Source organism: Paroedura picta, chromosome 10 (assembly GCF_049243985.1).
Source record: "Paroedura picta isolate Pp20150507F chromosome 10, Ppicta_v3.0, whole genome shotgun sequence".
In the NCBI taxonomy this organism is placed as follows: domain Eukaryota; kingdom Metazoa; phylum Chordata; class Lepidosauria; order Squamata; family Gekkonidae; genus Paroedura; species Paroedura picta.
Window position 1 is genome coordinate 21,012,428 of NC_135378.1, and position 17,867 is coordinate 21,030,294.

Sequence of the window (17,867 nt, forward strand, 5' to 3'; positions counted from 1 at the left end):
TAGGGTTGTGAGTGTCCTGCATAGTGCAGGGGGTTGGACTAGATGACCCATGAGGTCCCTTCCAACTCTATTAAGCTGTGATTCTATGATTTTAAGCAATACTGGACAGTCTAAAAGTCTCTAAAAGTCCATCAGAACAGATACAAGCAGCCCTTGGGATGTCCAAAGCCCTTGGAGATCATGCAAAGATGGTCTGGGAAAGTGAAAGCACCTTCGTTTGTAATTCAGTAACGTCACTTTTTTCCTTCCCAGGGTTTCCCCTTTAGGGAGTACTGGCATTTTCCTCCAAGTATTGTGACAGACCTTCAATTATATTACTTTCTCCTACTTATCGGGCCTAAACCAAGTTTTCTTTAAAAAAAAACACAAAGAAAAGAAAAGAAATCTTGCCAACATATTTATCTTCTCACTTCGGTGTTGTACTTTCAAGAGTGGTAACAGCCTTTCTTGCCGGAGCAAAAATAATGCCAGCTTAATTTGCCAATTATACCCTGAGACACAATAACAGGATTGCAGAAATGTGAGACTCGTAGGTGGAGGAGAGGACTGTGTGGGCTGATATTCTGCATGAGTGGATAGCAATTGTTCATTAATATTTTGTTTGTTAGTCTTTCAACAGGCTGCTAGCAATTAAGAATGGGTACAAAGGCAAGGATAATGACATGTTTTTGTCAAAAAGGGGGAAAAAATACACACCTCTCAGCGCTTTCATGAAATACCTTGAAACTGTACGACTGGTTGCTGTTCCTTTCCTTTCCTCCTCTGGAGATCTACCCCTCCACATGACTCAAAACCACCGTGTTTATATCTTAACACAAGCCTCCCCCCCTCCCCATTAGTGCCATGAGACAAATATAGTGATTGTGTCAAAACAACTTTGTTTAGCTGTCGAGCATACGTGATTGGATAACGACTAGTGGCAGTGGAAGAAATTAGATTTTGTTAACAGAGTGTGGAGAGAAGAGCAGAGTTATTCTCGGGTGGATGACAGCTAGGGCTGTGTACAGAAGGATGGTTTCTCAAGAGCAATGGAAACCACTTCCTGAAGTGCATTTGCAGCGCCTCTCCTGTCCAGCTTTTGAAGTTGGACAGTCCTATGGACAGAATGGGGGCTGATGCGGATTGTGGCTGCTTCTAGCCTTGAGAGGCAATAGAGTGATGAAATTGACTAGACTGCAGTGAAATTGACTAAGCAGCAGTTTGGAAAGCGGAATACTGAAGGTCAGGAGATCAGCCAGTGGGGATAGATAGGCGTGCAATTTGATCTCCAGTTGATATAAGCTGCATGGCAGTGTTTGGGAATCTCTTTCCAATAGCGGCCCAGTTTTTGAGAGGATCGCCAAAGAAATGGATAGCTTCCTTCATCAGGGGATTGTATTTTAGATACAATGATGCATTAGGTACCCTTCCATCAAGGTGTTGTGATGGTTTTAGGGTCCAGTTCTATTGGGACCAGTAATTCTCTTTGTATGGTGGTGGACTAGTGTGCATCCCCTAAGATGTTCTCTCCACAACTTGCATAATCAAGGTGTGACCTGCTGTAGTGGTTAGGAGTGCGGACTTCTAATCTGGCGAGCCGGTTTTGATTATGCACTCCCCCATATGCAGCCAGCTGGGTGACCTTGGGCTCGCCACAGCCTTCATAAAGGTGTTCTGACCGAGCAGTGATATCAGGGCTCTCTCAGCCTCACCCACCTCACAGAGTGTCTATTGTGAGAAGTGGAAAGGGAAGGTGATTGGAATCTGCTTTGAGACTCCTCATGGTAGAGAAATGTGGCATAGAAGAACCAACTCTTCTTCTTCTACATCAGTGGTCCCCAACTCCCGGTCTGGGGACCGGTAGCAGTACGTTGATCAGTCAGTATCAGGCTGTGTCTCCTCCTCATTCTCCTCCCCGGCTGCTGCCTCGGGGGCTGCTCTGCCAGTCTGCCACCGGCTCACCATGGCTGGGGCTTCCCCTTGGTGGGGCACTGTGCAGCAGTTGCTGGCAGCGCCCCCCAGCAGATGGCGGGAAGTCAGGGGTGCCGGCGGGAAAGCAAGTAGAGCAGGGGCTCAGGCAGCAGTGACGTCCCTCGGCAAATGTCTACTCCCCGTGGGCCTCAGTAAAATTGCCAAGCGTTGAGTGGTTCCTGGTGATAAAAAGGTTGGGATCCACAGTTCTACATCATACTGAAGTCCAAGTAATAGAATTCTTTTCCCTTTAAATATTTTCAGATACTGGGGTAGGTGTGCAGGGGCTTACTTCTTTGTACTGATGCAGGATCACCAACCCAGGAATTACGAAACCATTGTATATCTGCAATTAAAATAAATAAATAAAAATTTGTAGTTCTGATATAACAATAACAGCTAGTGGAGAAACTTTCTACCCATTTCTGCTTTTTCCATATTGTTAACATGTGCTCCATGTGCTTTACAAATTACAAATTCGTCTTATTTATCAGATGGAATATGGCATGTCTGTAGTTTAGGTGGGAGATCTTATTATTGTAGGATTGTCTAGCAGCCAGGCAAGAGACATTCAGAGGTGGTTTGGCATTGCCTGCCTCCACATCATGACCCCCATTGTCCTTGGAGGTCTCCCATGCAGATACTAACCAAGGTCAACCCTACTTAGCTTCTAGGATCTGATGCGATCAGATGAGCCTTGGGTCCCCAAGTCAGGCTATAAACAGTTATAAGCCTAGTTAAAACAGATGAGTTAAAACATGTGGAGTTAAAACCACAATGCTGTTGCCACCAGCTGCCAAATATATCCAATTTCCACTAAAAGCACATCAGAGTAATTCTGCTTTGCACCTTTTAGGGAAGGAGCAGAGTATAGGAGCTTGCCATGCCACACCTGGGTAGTTGTTTCAAATTGTGTATGAAGCCACTGAGAAGAAGATTATAAATGAGCAGAGTTCCCTAACAGAAGGAAGCTTCAGAATTGAGTGGCCTGATTACCATAGTTGGCACCCAGGACTTCATGTGGGAAGATGGTTCACTAGGTATGTGCGTCCCAGGCTGTGAAGGGCTTTGTGGTGCACAGTGAGCTTATTTCGAAGAAGCACCAAATTGTCTTATCTTTTTGTCTTTTACAGTATCTGGTTATACTTTGTGTGGATCCCTAAAGCTCAGAGAGCCAGAGCAGTATAGTGGTTAAAAGCAATAGCCTTTGATCTGTAGACATGGGCTTGATTCCATGCTCATCTACCTGCAACCAGCTAGGTGACCCTGGCCTAGTCACAGTTCTCTTAGTGCTCTTCTTGCAGAGCTGTTCTCTCCCAGCTCTCTTAGCTACACCTCCCTCATGGGGTGTCTGTTGTAATGAAGGGAATAGTGTTGGGAAGTCACTTTGGAACTCTTTCAAGTGGTAAAAGGTGGGGTGTAAAAACAAGCTCTTCTTTTTCTTCTACTCATTGTTAAACAAATTTAAAAAATGAATTCATGTCTATTCTCTCTGTGTACTCCAGGGAGATGAAGAAAGGGGGAATGGAAAAGTATGAGGCCTCACTGGTTCTTTCACAGATCAGGTTTCAATCCAAATAACATTTTGACAAGGGAATTTTAATATTAGATTGAATGACGGTAGATAAATACTTCTTCACATTGTTATAAAAATATAATAAAATTAGTGTCCATAGTACCTATATGCACCAGGGAAATGAAGGGGGTGGGGATGGAGAAACAGAAAATATCCCCAAAGTGTGAACCCTTCTTGGACTGTCCATTGGTTCTCCCATAAATCAGGTTTCAATCCAAATAACAGTTTGACAGAGCAGGTGTAATATTTGATTGAATGAAGGTAGAGGAATAAATGTCGACCTGTTCATGTGTTTTCCACATGGGGAGGTAAGATGCAAAATTATTTGGGAAGTGGCATCTAAACAATGGGTTATATCCAGCTAGGGTTTGGTTGTGTGTTGTTGTTGTTGTTTTGCTCAGTATTGTACATTTCCTCTCTTCATTACCACTCCTTATCCCAATTAGTTCCAGGGTGTCCTAGCCCAGTGGTCCCCAACCCGCGGGCCGCGGCCCGGTGCGGGCCGCGAAGGCCTTGGCGCCGGGCCGCGGCTCCTTCTTCCCTCCCCCCCCCCGAAGCGAGAAGCTCGCCAGGCCACGAGCAAATTGGCTGCCAAAGCGGCTGATTAGCTCGCGGCCCGGCAAGCTTCTCACTTCAGGAGGGGAGGGAAGAGAAGCTTGCCGAGCCGCAAGCTAATCGGCTACTTTAGTGGCCGATTTGCTTGCGGCCCGGAGGGGCCGGGAGGAGAAGCCGCGGCCGCCGGGATGGCGGCAGCGGAAACGGCCGCGCACGCGCACGCGCATGCGCGTTTGCGTTAAGGCTGTCGCGCGTGCGTGGGCCCCCGGGCCGCCCTCTCCGCAGACTACTCTGCAGCGGTCCGTGACAAGCGGAAGCTTACCAACCGCTGTCCTAGCCCATTCTGCACGTGTTGGATAGTGCGCTTCCAATGTGCTTTTTGCAGGTAGATTTTCCTGCACAAAACACAACAATCTACTTTGAAAGTGCATCATCCAATGTGTGTGGAATTCAGTGGTTGGAGGGAACTCCCTCTGCCTTTTTTAATTAATAGAAGAAAAAAACCAAACAAAACTAGTTGGATTCATCCCATCACATCTCGAACTCTATGTTTTATGCACTACAATAGAATGCATACTATATGGACAGGGATAACAAACCTGCTTTCAAAACCTGCTTTTATGTTTAACGTTTTAATTGATGTCCATATTCAGGACATGGCAGATAAAGATTAATCACTGTGTGATCCTTCCTTCTACTTATTCTTGAATACAGCTCATGCATCGATACCTATTTGTAATAATTTTTTGACACATCCAAAGAATTAGGGTGATCCCTGGCAAATAGTCCCTGCACAGAGTTATGGGACTAGCCCAGACTAGCCTGATCTTGTCAGATCTCAGAAACCAGGCAAGGTCAACCCTGACTACTCTTTGGATGGGAGACCACCAAGGCATATTAGGGTGATGGATGCAGAGGCAGGCAATGGCAGACCATCGCTGAGTGTCTCTTGCCTTGACAACCCCAAATGCAGCAACCGTGGATGGCAGTGGGTATCCAAATGAGCAAAATTTAGAAATGAATTTGCTGTTCCGTGCTCAGTGGTGCAGCTGAGGGAAACAGCTAAAAAGTCTGCAAGACTAGCATCCCTCCTTGAGTGTTGTTTTTTAACACTGATAATCAAAGATATTGCCTTGCATTAAAATCCCCACTTTGAAAGCGTGCAGTTTGGGAAAGCCACTGAAAGATATGAGCAGCTTACTAGAAAGCTGCTATGTCAGCCCTCCAAGGCTAGATTTCTCGCGGTAGCTGACTGAAAAGAACGTTGGCAATGATTCTCCCATGAATTACTTAGACCTCGTCCGCTCTCCCCAATTCAGCATCTTCTGAAGAGGGAAGGATGAACGTGCACTTTTGTTGGATTCTTGAAGAAGTTGGTAATTGTGTGGAAATTGAGGGAGAAACTCAAAAAGACAGAGCCATAAATAATATAAAGGCACCAGGAGACAGAGTGGTTTTCTGAACCAGTCGTAAGGAGGTGGTTCCAATTAGTCTCCTTCCTCTTCGGTGTGTGTGTGTTACTTCCTTCCATGCAGGAGTTCCTACTTTAACTTTTAAAGACTAGTACGGATATTCTGGGCAGAAACCCAACTTTCCAAGACTCAATCAATAGTGGTGTAACTTTTGTAAAGTGGCTACTCTGGGTCTGTGTGTGTGTGTGTGGGGGGTCTTCTCCAGATAAATATCTTGGGAGTTTGGAGAGAAGGCAATTGTTCAGAGAACTTTGGTGGAATATTTGTATGTGCAAAGGCACACTTCCTTAGGTTGTCATCAGATTTCATGTAAAACTAAATGTCAAACAAATAGTTTTTCATCAGAGACATGGCCATGCGTGCTACGTTGGGGTCTTCCTCTGGGGGTCTCTTAGGAATTTTGGAGCTCGTGAAGACCCTGCAAAGAGAGGCTGGACTAGAGCAGGCATCTCTGACCTTTTTGGGCCTCGTGGGTGCCTCTGGAATGCTGACACAGGGTGCAGATACAAAATGGCTGCCACAGGAATTAGAACCCACCGCAGAATGTCAGGAAATGCGGTTATTCAAAACACTAATAGCAGTTCTTGAACATCTCAGGCAGAGACTCTGCTGAACAGGACACCTTTTAAAAATGAATATATTCTGTGTTGGTGGCTGCTGTAAAAAATCAGCTGGTCAGATCTCCAACAGCCAATTGAAGCTCTTCCGGGCAAAAAGCCCATTGAGCCTAGGCCACTTTCAAAATGTACTTGGTGGGTGCCAGGAAATGTTTTGGCGGGTGATCCATTGGCAGGTGATCCATTCTGCACTAGAGAACATGTCAGAAGAAGAGGGATATGCATTCATGTCAGTACCAATGGTTTTCCCAATTTACCTTTCAATGTCCTTCAAAATGCTGTGCTGGTTTATTGTGCCTTGTTTTATGCTAATGGAGGGAGTGGGAATTGGCTTCGACTGGCCAAAAACCCTAGGCTGGGGATTGTAGAGCAAAAAACATATGGGACAGGGGTTGCAATAAAGATGAGTGTGGGCAGACAGGGTGAAAAAGCTGGTGTGATACAGCTCCTCTCTCCCTACCACTGTGCTTGTTCCCCCTCTCAGCTGGTTCTAATCCGGGGCCACACTTGTACTTGAAGTAGGATCTCACCACCAAACACAGAGGTCCTACACAGATTTGTCCAAATCCGTAAAGTTTCATTTCTGTGTGTGTGCGCATGCTCCCTGTCCCAGGCAGCAGGGAACAAGCTCTGCCTGCAAAGGCATAGGAAGGCATTTAAGTGTGTCCCACCAAACAGCTGATATTGGCAGGCACTGCATGGCGTGCCCTTTAAATGCCTTCCAGAGCCTTCGCAGGCCTTGAGAAAGTTTTCTGTCATCTGGATAAAATATACCCACTCTTGTTCATAAGTTATACCAAATGCACACAAGGGAGATGGTGGCAAATGTTCCCAACTCTTTATGCACATTCAGTGTCCCCCGACTGGAATGGATGAAAAGAACCTCCTCTCTGCTGTGCATCCCCCAGTGAAACACAGATGACTGACCTGTAGCTTAATCAGTTGCTCAAGAATAGACATCTCTTCCTCCAAAGCTGTATGTCCAGCCAGTTCCATTTCAGCAGCAGGATCCATGAATATGGCTGAACCCAGACTTCTGTGAACCTGATTATAACCGGAGTGCTTCAAAGACTTTAACTCAAGGGTCGTCAAACTGCGGCCCTCCAGATGTCCATGGACTACAATTCCCAGGAGCCCCTCCTGGGAATTGTAGTCCATGGACATCTGGAGGGCCGCAGTTTGACGACCCCTGCAGTGGTCGTATAGCGAATGCATTTGAGCTGAGGTCTGTTGAATCATGTCCTTGCTTTGTGAAGCATGAGGAATTTACGACACATGCAGCTGAGAAACTCTTGCTGCTCCGGGAAAAGGAAATGCATGCTGCCCAGTTCAGATATCTCCCCCTACCCCCTAGATCTGTAGTCTCTCTCGGACTGCAGTCCAAGGAGCAAAATTGGAATTAACGGGCACATCATTTGTTGGGCAAGGCTTTGCCTGTGTTAACATCCTCATTTCAATTCTAAGGAATTGCTTTAGTAGGCTGAACATGATGTGTGTTAATTTGGGGGTCAGGTAATTTGGCGCTCCGGTCAGCCGCGGATGAGAAGAAGGGACCAGGGAGAATCTCGGTATGTTTTTAATGGTGATTGGGGGGGGGGGGAATGGTTGCGATGTTTTAGCAGGGGTTGGAGATGATCAAGCTCAGTGGCTGTAGAGGTCAGCATTTCCCCGGTCCCCTTGTAATAGCTGAGCTTCATTTCATTTTTAAACCTGGTCTGCATTTTTTATTATAGGACATAGATAAGCTCACCTTCTTTGGGTGGATAATTGGAGACAAATGCTGCATGGACAGCCAAAGTTACCAACAAGATAGTTTTAGAGAGGAGCAAACCAACTCTGTCATTAGAAGGCAAGATATTACGGCTAAAGCTCACTAACTTTGGACACATCATGCGATCAAACTCGCTAGAAAAATCATTAATGCTCGGCAAGGTTAGTGGCAAAAGGAAACATGGTCGCCAAAGGATCCGCTGGCTCGACACGATCAAAGCCGATACAGGGATGACCATGAACCAACTAAAAGAAGCAGTCAGAGACAGAGAGATTTGGTGAAAACTTTCCTATAGAATCACTGAGGGTTGGACACAACTAAACCGATAACATCATCATCAAACAGCATTACTTGAGCCAGATATTTGGAAGAATGAAGACCTGGCTTTCAGTAACGTCTGGGTGCCCTCATTCTCTCTGATAGCTCCCCCTTGCCACGTATGCTCTGAAGGGGAGCCAGGGCACGCTTGGCTGTTCTCCAAAGTAGGTCAAACCAACTGGGAAATGACCTTAGGTTTTGGTTCCTCACTGTTCTCCCTTATTTTCAGTTGGCTAAGCTCCACGGCTCTCTAGCAAAGTTCAGTAAACAAAGAAAGGAAAGAAGAGTTCCAGAATCTCAACACTGAGCTTTCTACAGCCTTCTGTGACAAGCAAAGTACGCAAAAGAAGTTCCTTTCAATTTGCGACCAATGCACACGGAGTCTAATAAAGGGTTTTCAAGTCAATTGAGAACAAAGGTAGTTTTCTTTTGCCTTCCTGTGCAGAGCTTTAGGGTCCCCCACCCAATTACCAACCCTACTTATCTTCTGAGCTCTGGAGATCAGGCTATACTGTGTTATTCCACGTCCCCAGTAGCCTCTACCTACAGTTTTTTTTAAATTCTTAAATAACCAAGCCTGTAGGGTTAGAGAAGCAAACGGCAACCTGGGAGACTTGGATTCAGATTCCCCAGCCTGCCTTAAAGTTCACAGGGGGACCTTGGACAGTCACTGTTAATGTACTCCACGAGGTTGTGGGGAGTATAAAACAGAGTAATATGTGCTACCCTGAGCTCTTAGTAGGAAAAGCAGGATGAAAATTGAATTCAGCAAGGCTTGATTTTGTTTGGACGATTAAATCCTGAAGGATTTAATAGAGTTCAGGATTTCATTTGCAGCTTCTAAGAACTAGTTTCGAAGGAGTGTACTAAGCTTTCTGAGATTCTAGAATGGCTTTTGGTTTGATTGAACAACACAATTGTTGATCCAGCAACTTTTGCCATGCATTATAGTCTTGGAAACATGACTTGATGTTTAATGGATTGAGGGAAGCAAACTGTCTAATGGCATCCTGGCCATTGTATTAGAGGAAGAGAGAGAAACCCGTGTAATGTGGTTGGGATCAGTCTGTCCCTCATGGCAAAAGAAACGTTAATGGCTGTGGCTGAGGGCCAGTCAAGCTGGGGGATTTCCCACATTCTCATTTTATTCCCTTGTGTGTTCTAATTGATTCAGGGCTTTTATTATCTTCTGCATGTGTTTTGCTCCCCCTAGCAGTTTTCAATATTATGCCTGGCATAAAACCCTGCAGTTTTAAATCCTGGGCATAAGCAATGCAATAGTGAATTGACCACTAGGGGGAGAAAAACGGATGTGGAACAGAAAGATCCCCTCAAAGAACCTTTCAAGTGAGAAAACTGAGAGTACAGAAAGACCCTTAGAGAAGCTACGGGGCAGCTGGATCCCGGGTTTGTGAGACCCGACATGACTTTACATTGCTTGACTTGCAATGATCTGTTCTTATTATGGGGCCAAACACATGTATGCCAATATGCTGAGAGCAGGTGAAATACTGTACAAATGAATATATGAACAAACACAGCAGTTTTCTCTCCCTACACAAATGTGCTTTTCCAAAGTCATTTGGCAAATATTAAGACTAAATGTATTCTTGACTAAGGTTTTCCACTCTTTTATTTAAACTGGCAAATTATGTACCGGCCATCTGATTACATAATCTGTGTGACAAAACAGGAGGACTTCAAGGGCAGCTACACTGTCGACAGTAAAGAAATCTGAATTATTTAAACTGTTAAGACAAGAGTGCGGATCATTGATGCAATGCTATAGGATGTATTAATTACTGCAATTTCAATCCACTATACATATTTTTCCCCCCTCCAAGTTTGGGGTTTCTTTAAAAAAAACAGTCAAAATTGTCTTGCTGCTGCAACACATGAGAAATTTGTGCATGTTAAGGGTTCTACATGCTGCTGACAGATTACTTGAAATGTCACTATATTTTACACTAATGTCTGTCGATTTACCAGCAGGGCTAATAGTGGCGATACTGTCCCATCCCAAAACTGGTAGAAAAAGAAGAGTTGGTTATTATATGCCACTTTTCTCTACCAGAAGGAGTCTCAAAGCGACTTACAATCACCTTCCCTTCCCTTTCTGTACAGCAGACACCCTGTGGGCGAGGTGAGGCTAGAACAGCTTTATCAGTGCTGTGTTGAGCCCAAGGTCACCCAGCTGGCTGCATGTGGGGGAGTGCAGAATCAAACCCAGCTTGCCAGATTAGAAGTCCACACTCCTAACCACTACACCAGGGGTAGTCAAACTGCGGCCCTCCAGATGTCCATGGACTACAATTCCCAAGAGCCCCCTGCCAGCGAATGCTGGCAGGGGGCTCATGGGAATTGTAGTCCATGGACATCTGGAGGGCCGCAGTTTGACTACCCCTGCACTACACCAAACTGGCTCTTTAACCCTATTAAACACTGCCCCAATAAATATTTTGGTCTTCCTTCATTTTTTAAAAAAATATTGAATTGTTTTATAATTTTGTATTTTTATTAGATCAATGTGTCAGCTCTAAGGTGCAAAACGCCTGAAGACTTTGGGGGTGGAGCCAGCAGTAGATAGGATTTGGGGTAGGATCTCAGTTGAATATAATGCTACGGAGTCCACTCTCCAAAGCAGCCATTTTCTCCAGGGGAATCACAGAATCATAGAGTTGGAAGGGGCCATCTAGTCCAACCCACTGCTCAACGCAGGATCAGCCCAAAGCATCCCCCAGCCTGCCTTAAAGGAACTGGAGATGAGTTATAATTCCAGGGGATGTCCAAGGACTGGCTTCCCTAGTTTCAACTGTTTTTAATGTTTGTCACCTTGTGGACCGTGACTGGGGACAAAGGCAGCATAAAAAATGTTTGAAATCAATAAAGCAGCAATAAGTCAAAGAAAGGCATTATCTTACATTTCAGAATTACTTTTCCCCTTCTGCCCTCAGCACAGTTTGTTTGTCACTGTGTTTATATTTGGATGTATATCCCCTCCCCTCCAGAATGCTGGCTCAGGGTAGTTTACAGCATCATCGATACAAGAAAACATCGTGAAACAATAAAACAATTAGAATTAAAATTCTGAGACAGCTGAAATTCCAATTATCAGCACGGCCTACTTGCAGATGTTGAATCCCTCAGCTGTTATTTGTTCCAAGGGGGAACTCTTCCAGGATTTTCTGGAAGGAGGCCAATAAAATAATGTACTGCTGATTATTCATTGACCCCAAACAAATGCCTGGTGGAAGACTTGCATTTGGCAGGCCGTTTGGAACTATGAAAGCTCCTGAAGGGCTCACAGGTTTTCTGGGAGCTCATTCCATCAGTCTGGGCCAGGACTGAAGAAGCCCCAGACTATCTCGGGGTCCAGGGACCACCAGCCAGTTGGAACTGGTGGAGTGCAACACTCTAAGGGGGCACAGTCACAGAATGATAGAGTTGGAAGGGGCCATACAGGCCATCTAGTCCAACCCCCTGCTCAGCGCAGGATCAGCCCAACGCATCCTAAAGCATCCAAGAAAAGTGTGTATCCAACCTTTGCTTGAAGACTTCCAGTGAGGGGGAGCTCACCACCTCCTTAGGCAGCCTATTCCACTGCTGAACTACTCTGACTGTGAAATTCCCCCCCCCCTGATATCTAGCCTATATCTTTGTAGAGTGTGGTCCCTCAGGTATGTGGGGCTCAAGCAACAAATGGCCTTAAAAGTTAATCCCAAACCCTTGAACTTCATCTGGAATTCAATTGGGAGCCGATGCAGCTGCCTGAGTCCTCTCTGTGGTATGTGGGCTCTCTGTGGTGTTCTGCTGCATTTTGGACCCCATTGCATTCTCCAGATCAGGTTTGCAAATATTTTGAATGTGTGTTTACCCTCCTTTGCATGAGAAGAGATTTCCTTGGCACTGAATAATGGAGGGAGTGGCTGAAATTAACACCACAAGGATTCCGGGGTTAGCATAAGAGGCTGAAATGATTGTGCAAACAAAATTTCACTCACCTTTCCTGGCAATATCTTTGAGTGTCAGAATTTAGTGCCTATGCTCCTCCAGTGACAGTTATTTCTCTGGACCTGCCTGGGCATTTCAAATAAACCCAATCCATAATCACAGTCAACGGGCCTACAGTCCCAGGGGGAAGCCTGTGGTGTCAGCAGCAATGGTTGTGCAATTTTGAAGGCTTTATTAAGTCAGCTGGCCAAACACCCCGTCCGCCAGCATTAAATTTAATGGCCAAAAGTGGGAGAGACTGAACCGTTTTCTCTCTCCTCACTGCCCCCCTTCCCTTCCCAGTGCTCTGCCTTACGTGGTCTGGCTTCAAAACCCACAACCATTGATTTTTAAAAGGCCCATGTGTGTGTTCGGTGTTACTGGCAGCCGTACTCTCCTGTAACATTTATGGGCTCTATAAAATCTTAGTTCGGGGAAGACCCTCGGAAGAGCTTTATGCCAGGCAGTGAGCTGGTTTCATGTTGAAACTTCTCCGACAGGCTTCGTTCAGAAACTGCTGCGCCTCAGAATAGCAACCTGCAACTTCTCCCTTGCCCCCAAGAGATTTCATAATTGCACCCTAGAGGTGAAGACAAATGTTGCCTACAAGAGTGGTGGAGAATTTTTTTTATTTAAAAAAAAATTGGTAGTGGGGGAGAGATGTTTATTGTATCCCGGTGGTCAAAGACGCACAATTGTGTACCCTAGTCAGTATTCACAGCATCTTCCTTGTCCTTAGAAAGCAATTTCTGAGGAGAAACAGGAGAAAATTTATAGGGCCCTTATCAAAGGGCCTTTATTATAATCTGCTTTAGCAGCCAGTGGTTAGTGGTATTTTTGTGTCATTTCAGTCTCAACTGTTGTTGTTGTTGTTGTTGTTTGGTTTTTTTTGTTTGCAGCAACTGAAGGGTTTTATTTGTAACAGAGCAGGCTGTTGGTTCATCATCATGGAGCAGGCATTCTCAACCCGGGTTTTCTGAAACCCTGGGGTTTCTTGACAACCCTGGAAGGGTTTCCCAAATGGGAGATAGTTAATCAATTTTTAATATATTATTTAAGTTTGTTAAGCATTTATTAGGTGATTTGGCTATATATGCTCCCGTCAACCCCCCAAGTGGCCTATGATGGGCCTAGAGGGATATTGTATTCCAGGCATCACACTATAGCAATCATTTACAACTGGATTGTCGTGTTCACAGAAGATAATACATTTATGAATGATTGGCAGCATCACATCACTGGATAGCATTGCACTATAGCAGAGGCTTTTCATGTGCACTCAAACCAGGTTGGATGTAGAGTGTGGTCGTGGAAAATGCTGACTTTTAGAGGTGTTTTGCCATTGCCTTCCCTTCCTCAGCATCTTAGATGGTATCTCATTCAGGTGCTGACCCTGCTTGGATTCCAAGATCTGATGAGATTGGACTAGCCTGGGCTCTCCAGGTTGGGACAGGTAGATAGTTTTGGTTTCTGTAAATAAGCATCTTTGTATCGGGCACATGTCAAAATCCATTCTGGAGAAAATGGTATTGAACATCTCTGGTAGAACTCTGATAAAGCAGATCTTGGTTTGACAACTTTCAGTTTTAGTTCTTATGTGTTTGTTCATTCCATTTCCATCACAACTTCCTTCAAGGAGATCAGGGTACCCCACGTAGTTACTTTGTTCTTTATTTTTTATCCTTGAGGTAGGTTACTCCAAGCCCATAGTGAGTCTCATGGTAGAGAAGGAGGATTTCTTCATTCCTTGATCCAACACTTGACTTGCAAGCGATATTCTTAGCCTAGGGGCAAAGAAAACTAGCAAGTGGGAGTCACCTCATTTTTTTTTAATCACACTGTTCATTGTAGCTTCTTTGGGAGAAGATCATGGGGGCTTAAAAGCTTCTGGAAATTAAAGGGTCATTTCCCAAACATCATTGTTTAGAGATTTGAAATTCTCACTCTGGTACAAGAAACATGATGTTCTTTTTGGGTTTCCAAGAGCAAAAACTGTATCCCATTGAGAGTTCTGTCCTTTCCTTCCCCCAGTAACATTTAGAAGCTCTTGCTTCCCTTGTGAGATTCATCACCCCCATTCAGTGCTCCTGAATGTCCATGTTAGGAGGCAGCATCAAAGGGATGCTTTGGCCTCCATGTTGTGTTTGGCCCTCAAGGACCACTGATTGGCCACTTTATGAACATAATTCTGGGCTGGATCTGTCAGGACACCTGTTAAGTTCCTCTTATATGAAAATTCAAGTAGAGGATGTATGGTCTCAGGAACTTCTGTCTCCATGGGCTTCTTTCACACTGCATGCTCACCATGCCATGACTGCAACATCAAGTAATAGTCATGTGCAGACAGGCCATCACAGATTGGATTCCACAGACAAAACATATGTATCCCCTCACATCACCCCCAGTATTGTCCCTCCTCTTGGAGTCAGATCACCCAATTAAATTCCCCACCTTTGTGAACAGTAGTCCAGTGTAGATGGATTAAGTATCATGATGAATGCGTGAACCAACTTCACATCTCCCTTGCGAGATCTGCTTTAAACTTTCAGAGTAGCCTTTGAGTATTAGCCTTGAGTGCAGAACTGGGCCTGTCAGACATTCAACAAGTACTTTAGATAAAGGCTCTGTAGTAGGGATGCCAGTCCATCATATGGGACCAGGGGATCCCCCAGTTTTACAGTTCATCTCCAGGCAACAGAGATCAGTTCCCCTGGAGAAAATGGCTGCTTTGGAAGGTGGGCTCCATAGCATTATACTCTGTTGAGGTCCCCCCATGCCCCAAATCCTGCCCACCCCCAGCTCCACCCCCAAAGTCTCCAAGTACTTCCCAACCCAGAGATCCCTAGTCAGAGAATGGGGGAGGGGGCTTGATTTGTCTCTTGTGGGCTCGGGTTTTTTTGTGTGTTGCGTGTGTTGTTGTTAAGAACGGCTTTTCTCGAACACCCTGCCTCTCAAGTGACATTCAGAATCTTTTCTTTTGCAGCCATTTCGTAGAGTGACGTTTTCAGTTGTGAGTCAGCCTCAGGACCCGCATCAAGGGTCATTGCAGAGTTGCTATGACAGCGGTCTGGAGGAGTCGGAGACCCCAAGCAGTAAGAGCTCTTCAGGGCCGCGGCTGGGTGCCCTTCCCCTCCCAGAGGACAACTACGAAAGGACTACGCCGGATGGCAGTGTTGGTGAGGCAGAGCATATGGAAAATGGTAGGGGCAAACACAACACACACACGCGCACACAACACGCAATGTACACGAGCGAACCCGCGTAAAGTAGACTTATCAAGAGGTCAGTTTGGGAAAAGGCTTGTCGAATGAAACAGGCTTAAAAGCGTGCCAACCAGCCACGTCAAAGCTCTTCACGTTCCTTTGGTTTTGAAACCATTGGCACCGCCTGTGCTGGGCTCTGACTTGGTTGCATTTGTAATACTCCAACGGAACTGGCCAAATAGGATCCTATAGTACAATAACGATATAACTTAAAAAGAAATCCTTGGGTTTTTAAACAGCACTGCTGAGAGACGTGATAGATCTTTAAAAAAAAGAAAAGAAAAGCCCAGAACTGGCGAAGCCTATTTAAATATCCCCGAGAATGAGACACGTTATCTCTGTTCAGTGTTCTCGTTCTAAGTTGTGCTGTGGAACAATCTGTTATTATGACTTCGGGAATAGTACGCGCTCCGTATCGGCCAAAAGAAAACAGGCTCCGAAGGGGTACTTCGAGATGGTGTTGTTTCCTTGACGGTTTGCAAACTTGGTTTCATTCCAAGAAAACATGTTATGACAAAGGGGGAGGGGGGGAGTGACCAGTGAAAGGTTTATCCCAAAGGCTTGTGGTCCCGACATTTTCCGTGCGATGCTATGGAAGGCCCAAAGATCTTCAGTTGCAAACATGTGAGTGAATGGCAAGTTCCTGCTTGCACTCCCTGGATGATAACCATTGGCAATCGATGCTAATATCAGGGGTTTGCACCATCTGCCTTTTATGGTAGACTTCCACTATTGTATATGCTTTTTGGTAGACTTGCAATATCACATATATACACAGGAGGAATATACGATATTGCCACATTCCAAAGGCATACAATTTATTAAGGGTGCATGGGCGGGTGGAAAGCATTCCCCATTACATTTTTGAAAATGCCACTGGAATGTTTCATTCAAAATTTGGGAGGCGCGGGGGGAGGGAGTTATATCAAGAGCAATATTGCATATCATTTCTCTGTTGAATTTCCCAGCAGTTTAATTTTGTGTAGTGTTTCAAGCAGTTGAATATGTTTTTTTCCAGATCCTTGCCACACACACACTTGTGTGTGTTTTTGCAAGGGGGGGAGTGTTATGTGCTTAAAATTAGACAGGAAGCAGTGTCCTTTTCAATGCCCCCACTGGATTCTATAGGACAGCTTGGCCTGATTTCCTGCTATCCTCTCATTTTCTACCCCCCCCCCTCCGATCGGAAATCTTTTGAAGTTGGTTGCATTGATTTTGCTGTTCTTTGGATGGACACCCCTAGGTTATTGAACGCCTGGGCACAGTCCGATAGCTGCAAGGAAAACAACATGGGTGCCGATAATATTTGTGTCGCTGTGAGCGTGGGCAGCTAACTGAGGGATCAGTTTTGCTTCAAATTCAAAGGTTCAGTTCTTTCTTTTCTTCTACTTCTGTATTTCTGTTTGCTTCTTTGGGAGACTTATAGCAACAGTTAATGCTTTTTCTTGTAGTTTCCCTTTCCCCGAATAGATGTATTAATGCAATTGCTTTCTATAATAAATGAAAAGGAAGTAATAATTACAGTAAAAAAGCAGAGCATCTAGATGAAACTGGTTTTTTTCCTTCTAATACTAATGATAACAACAACACAATATCACTCGAATGAAGAAAAATTCCTAGTGGTTCTTTCCTTAGTGTCTGTTTTGAAGACGTCGCATACCTTTGAAGGTTCTGATTGTGGTATGTGCTTTCAGAGAGTGGGGTGCCATTGTAGGTTTTTATATGAGAGAGAAAGACTAGGGATAATTCCCCTAGAGTTATAGCTCATCTCCAGAATAGAGATAAGTCCCCCTGGAGAAAATGGCTGCTTGGTGGGTGGACTCCATAGCAATATCCTCCAGTGAGGTCCCTCCCCGCCCCAAATCCCACCCACAGCCGTCTCCACCCCTCAAGTCTCCAGGGCCCATTCCGCACACAGAGGATAATGCACTTTCAATGTGCTTTGGCAGCTGGATTTTTCTGTGCAGAACAGGAAAATCTACTTCTAAAGTGCATTGAAAGTGCATTATCTATTGTGTGCAGAATAGGCCCAGGTCTTTCTCCTCCCATGGCTGGCATCCCTAATAAAGACCATTCAGTTGGGGAGACAAGTTTTCAAACAAAGTTTAGAGCCCAGTTATAGAAGCAAACAGCAAAATGTCATCCAGTCTTTCCATGAAATATGGTGACATTTTGTAGCCTGTCCCTTCCCTGAGCAGTCCCATGAATGCCCAGAAAAAAACTCTGTGTCTAGAGATGGAGGGGTTCTTGGGCACCCACTTAAGGTGTGACAAAGCAAAGAGGGGACAGTCATGCAACATCAGTGCCCCTTGACTTTGCACAGGTGGAAGAAGCTCCATGAACGGAGCAGAAACT

At 45.1% G+C, this 17,867-nt stretch overlaps 1 protein-coding gene across 5 annotated transcripts in view; it reads left to right on the top strand.

The window, feature by feature from the left end:
• Nucleotides 1-17,867, top strand: part of PCDH7 (protocadherin 7) — a 440,531-nt gene that overhangs the window by 183,074 nt on the left and 239,590 nt on the right. For 2 of the 5 annotated variants that reach the window (XR_013225060.1, XM_077301622.1), the window contains exon 2: nt 15,233-15,449. The exons of 1 other annotated variant lie outside the window; for it this stretch is intronic. Coding sequence is in view for 3 of the 4 variants with exons in the window: in XM_077301622.1 (XP_077157737.1) it covers nt 15,233-15,449 (217 nt within the window). In the remaining variant the exon portion in view is untranslated. The remainder of the gene's footprint in view (nt 1-15,232; nt 15,450-17,867) is intronic. 2 more of the 5 variants (XM_077301623.1, XM_077301624.1) reach the window with 2 other exon arrangements.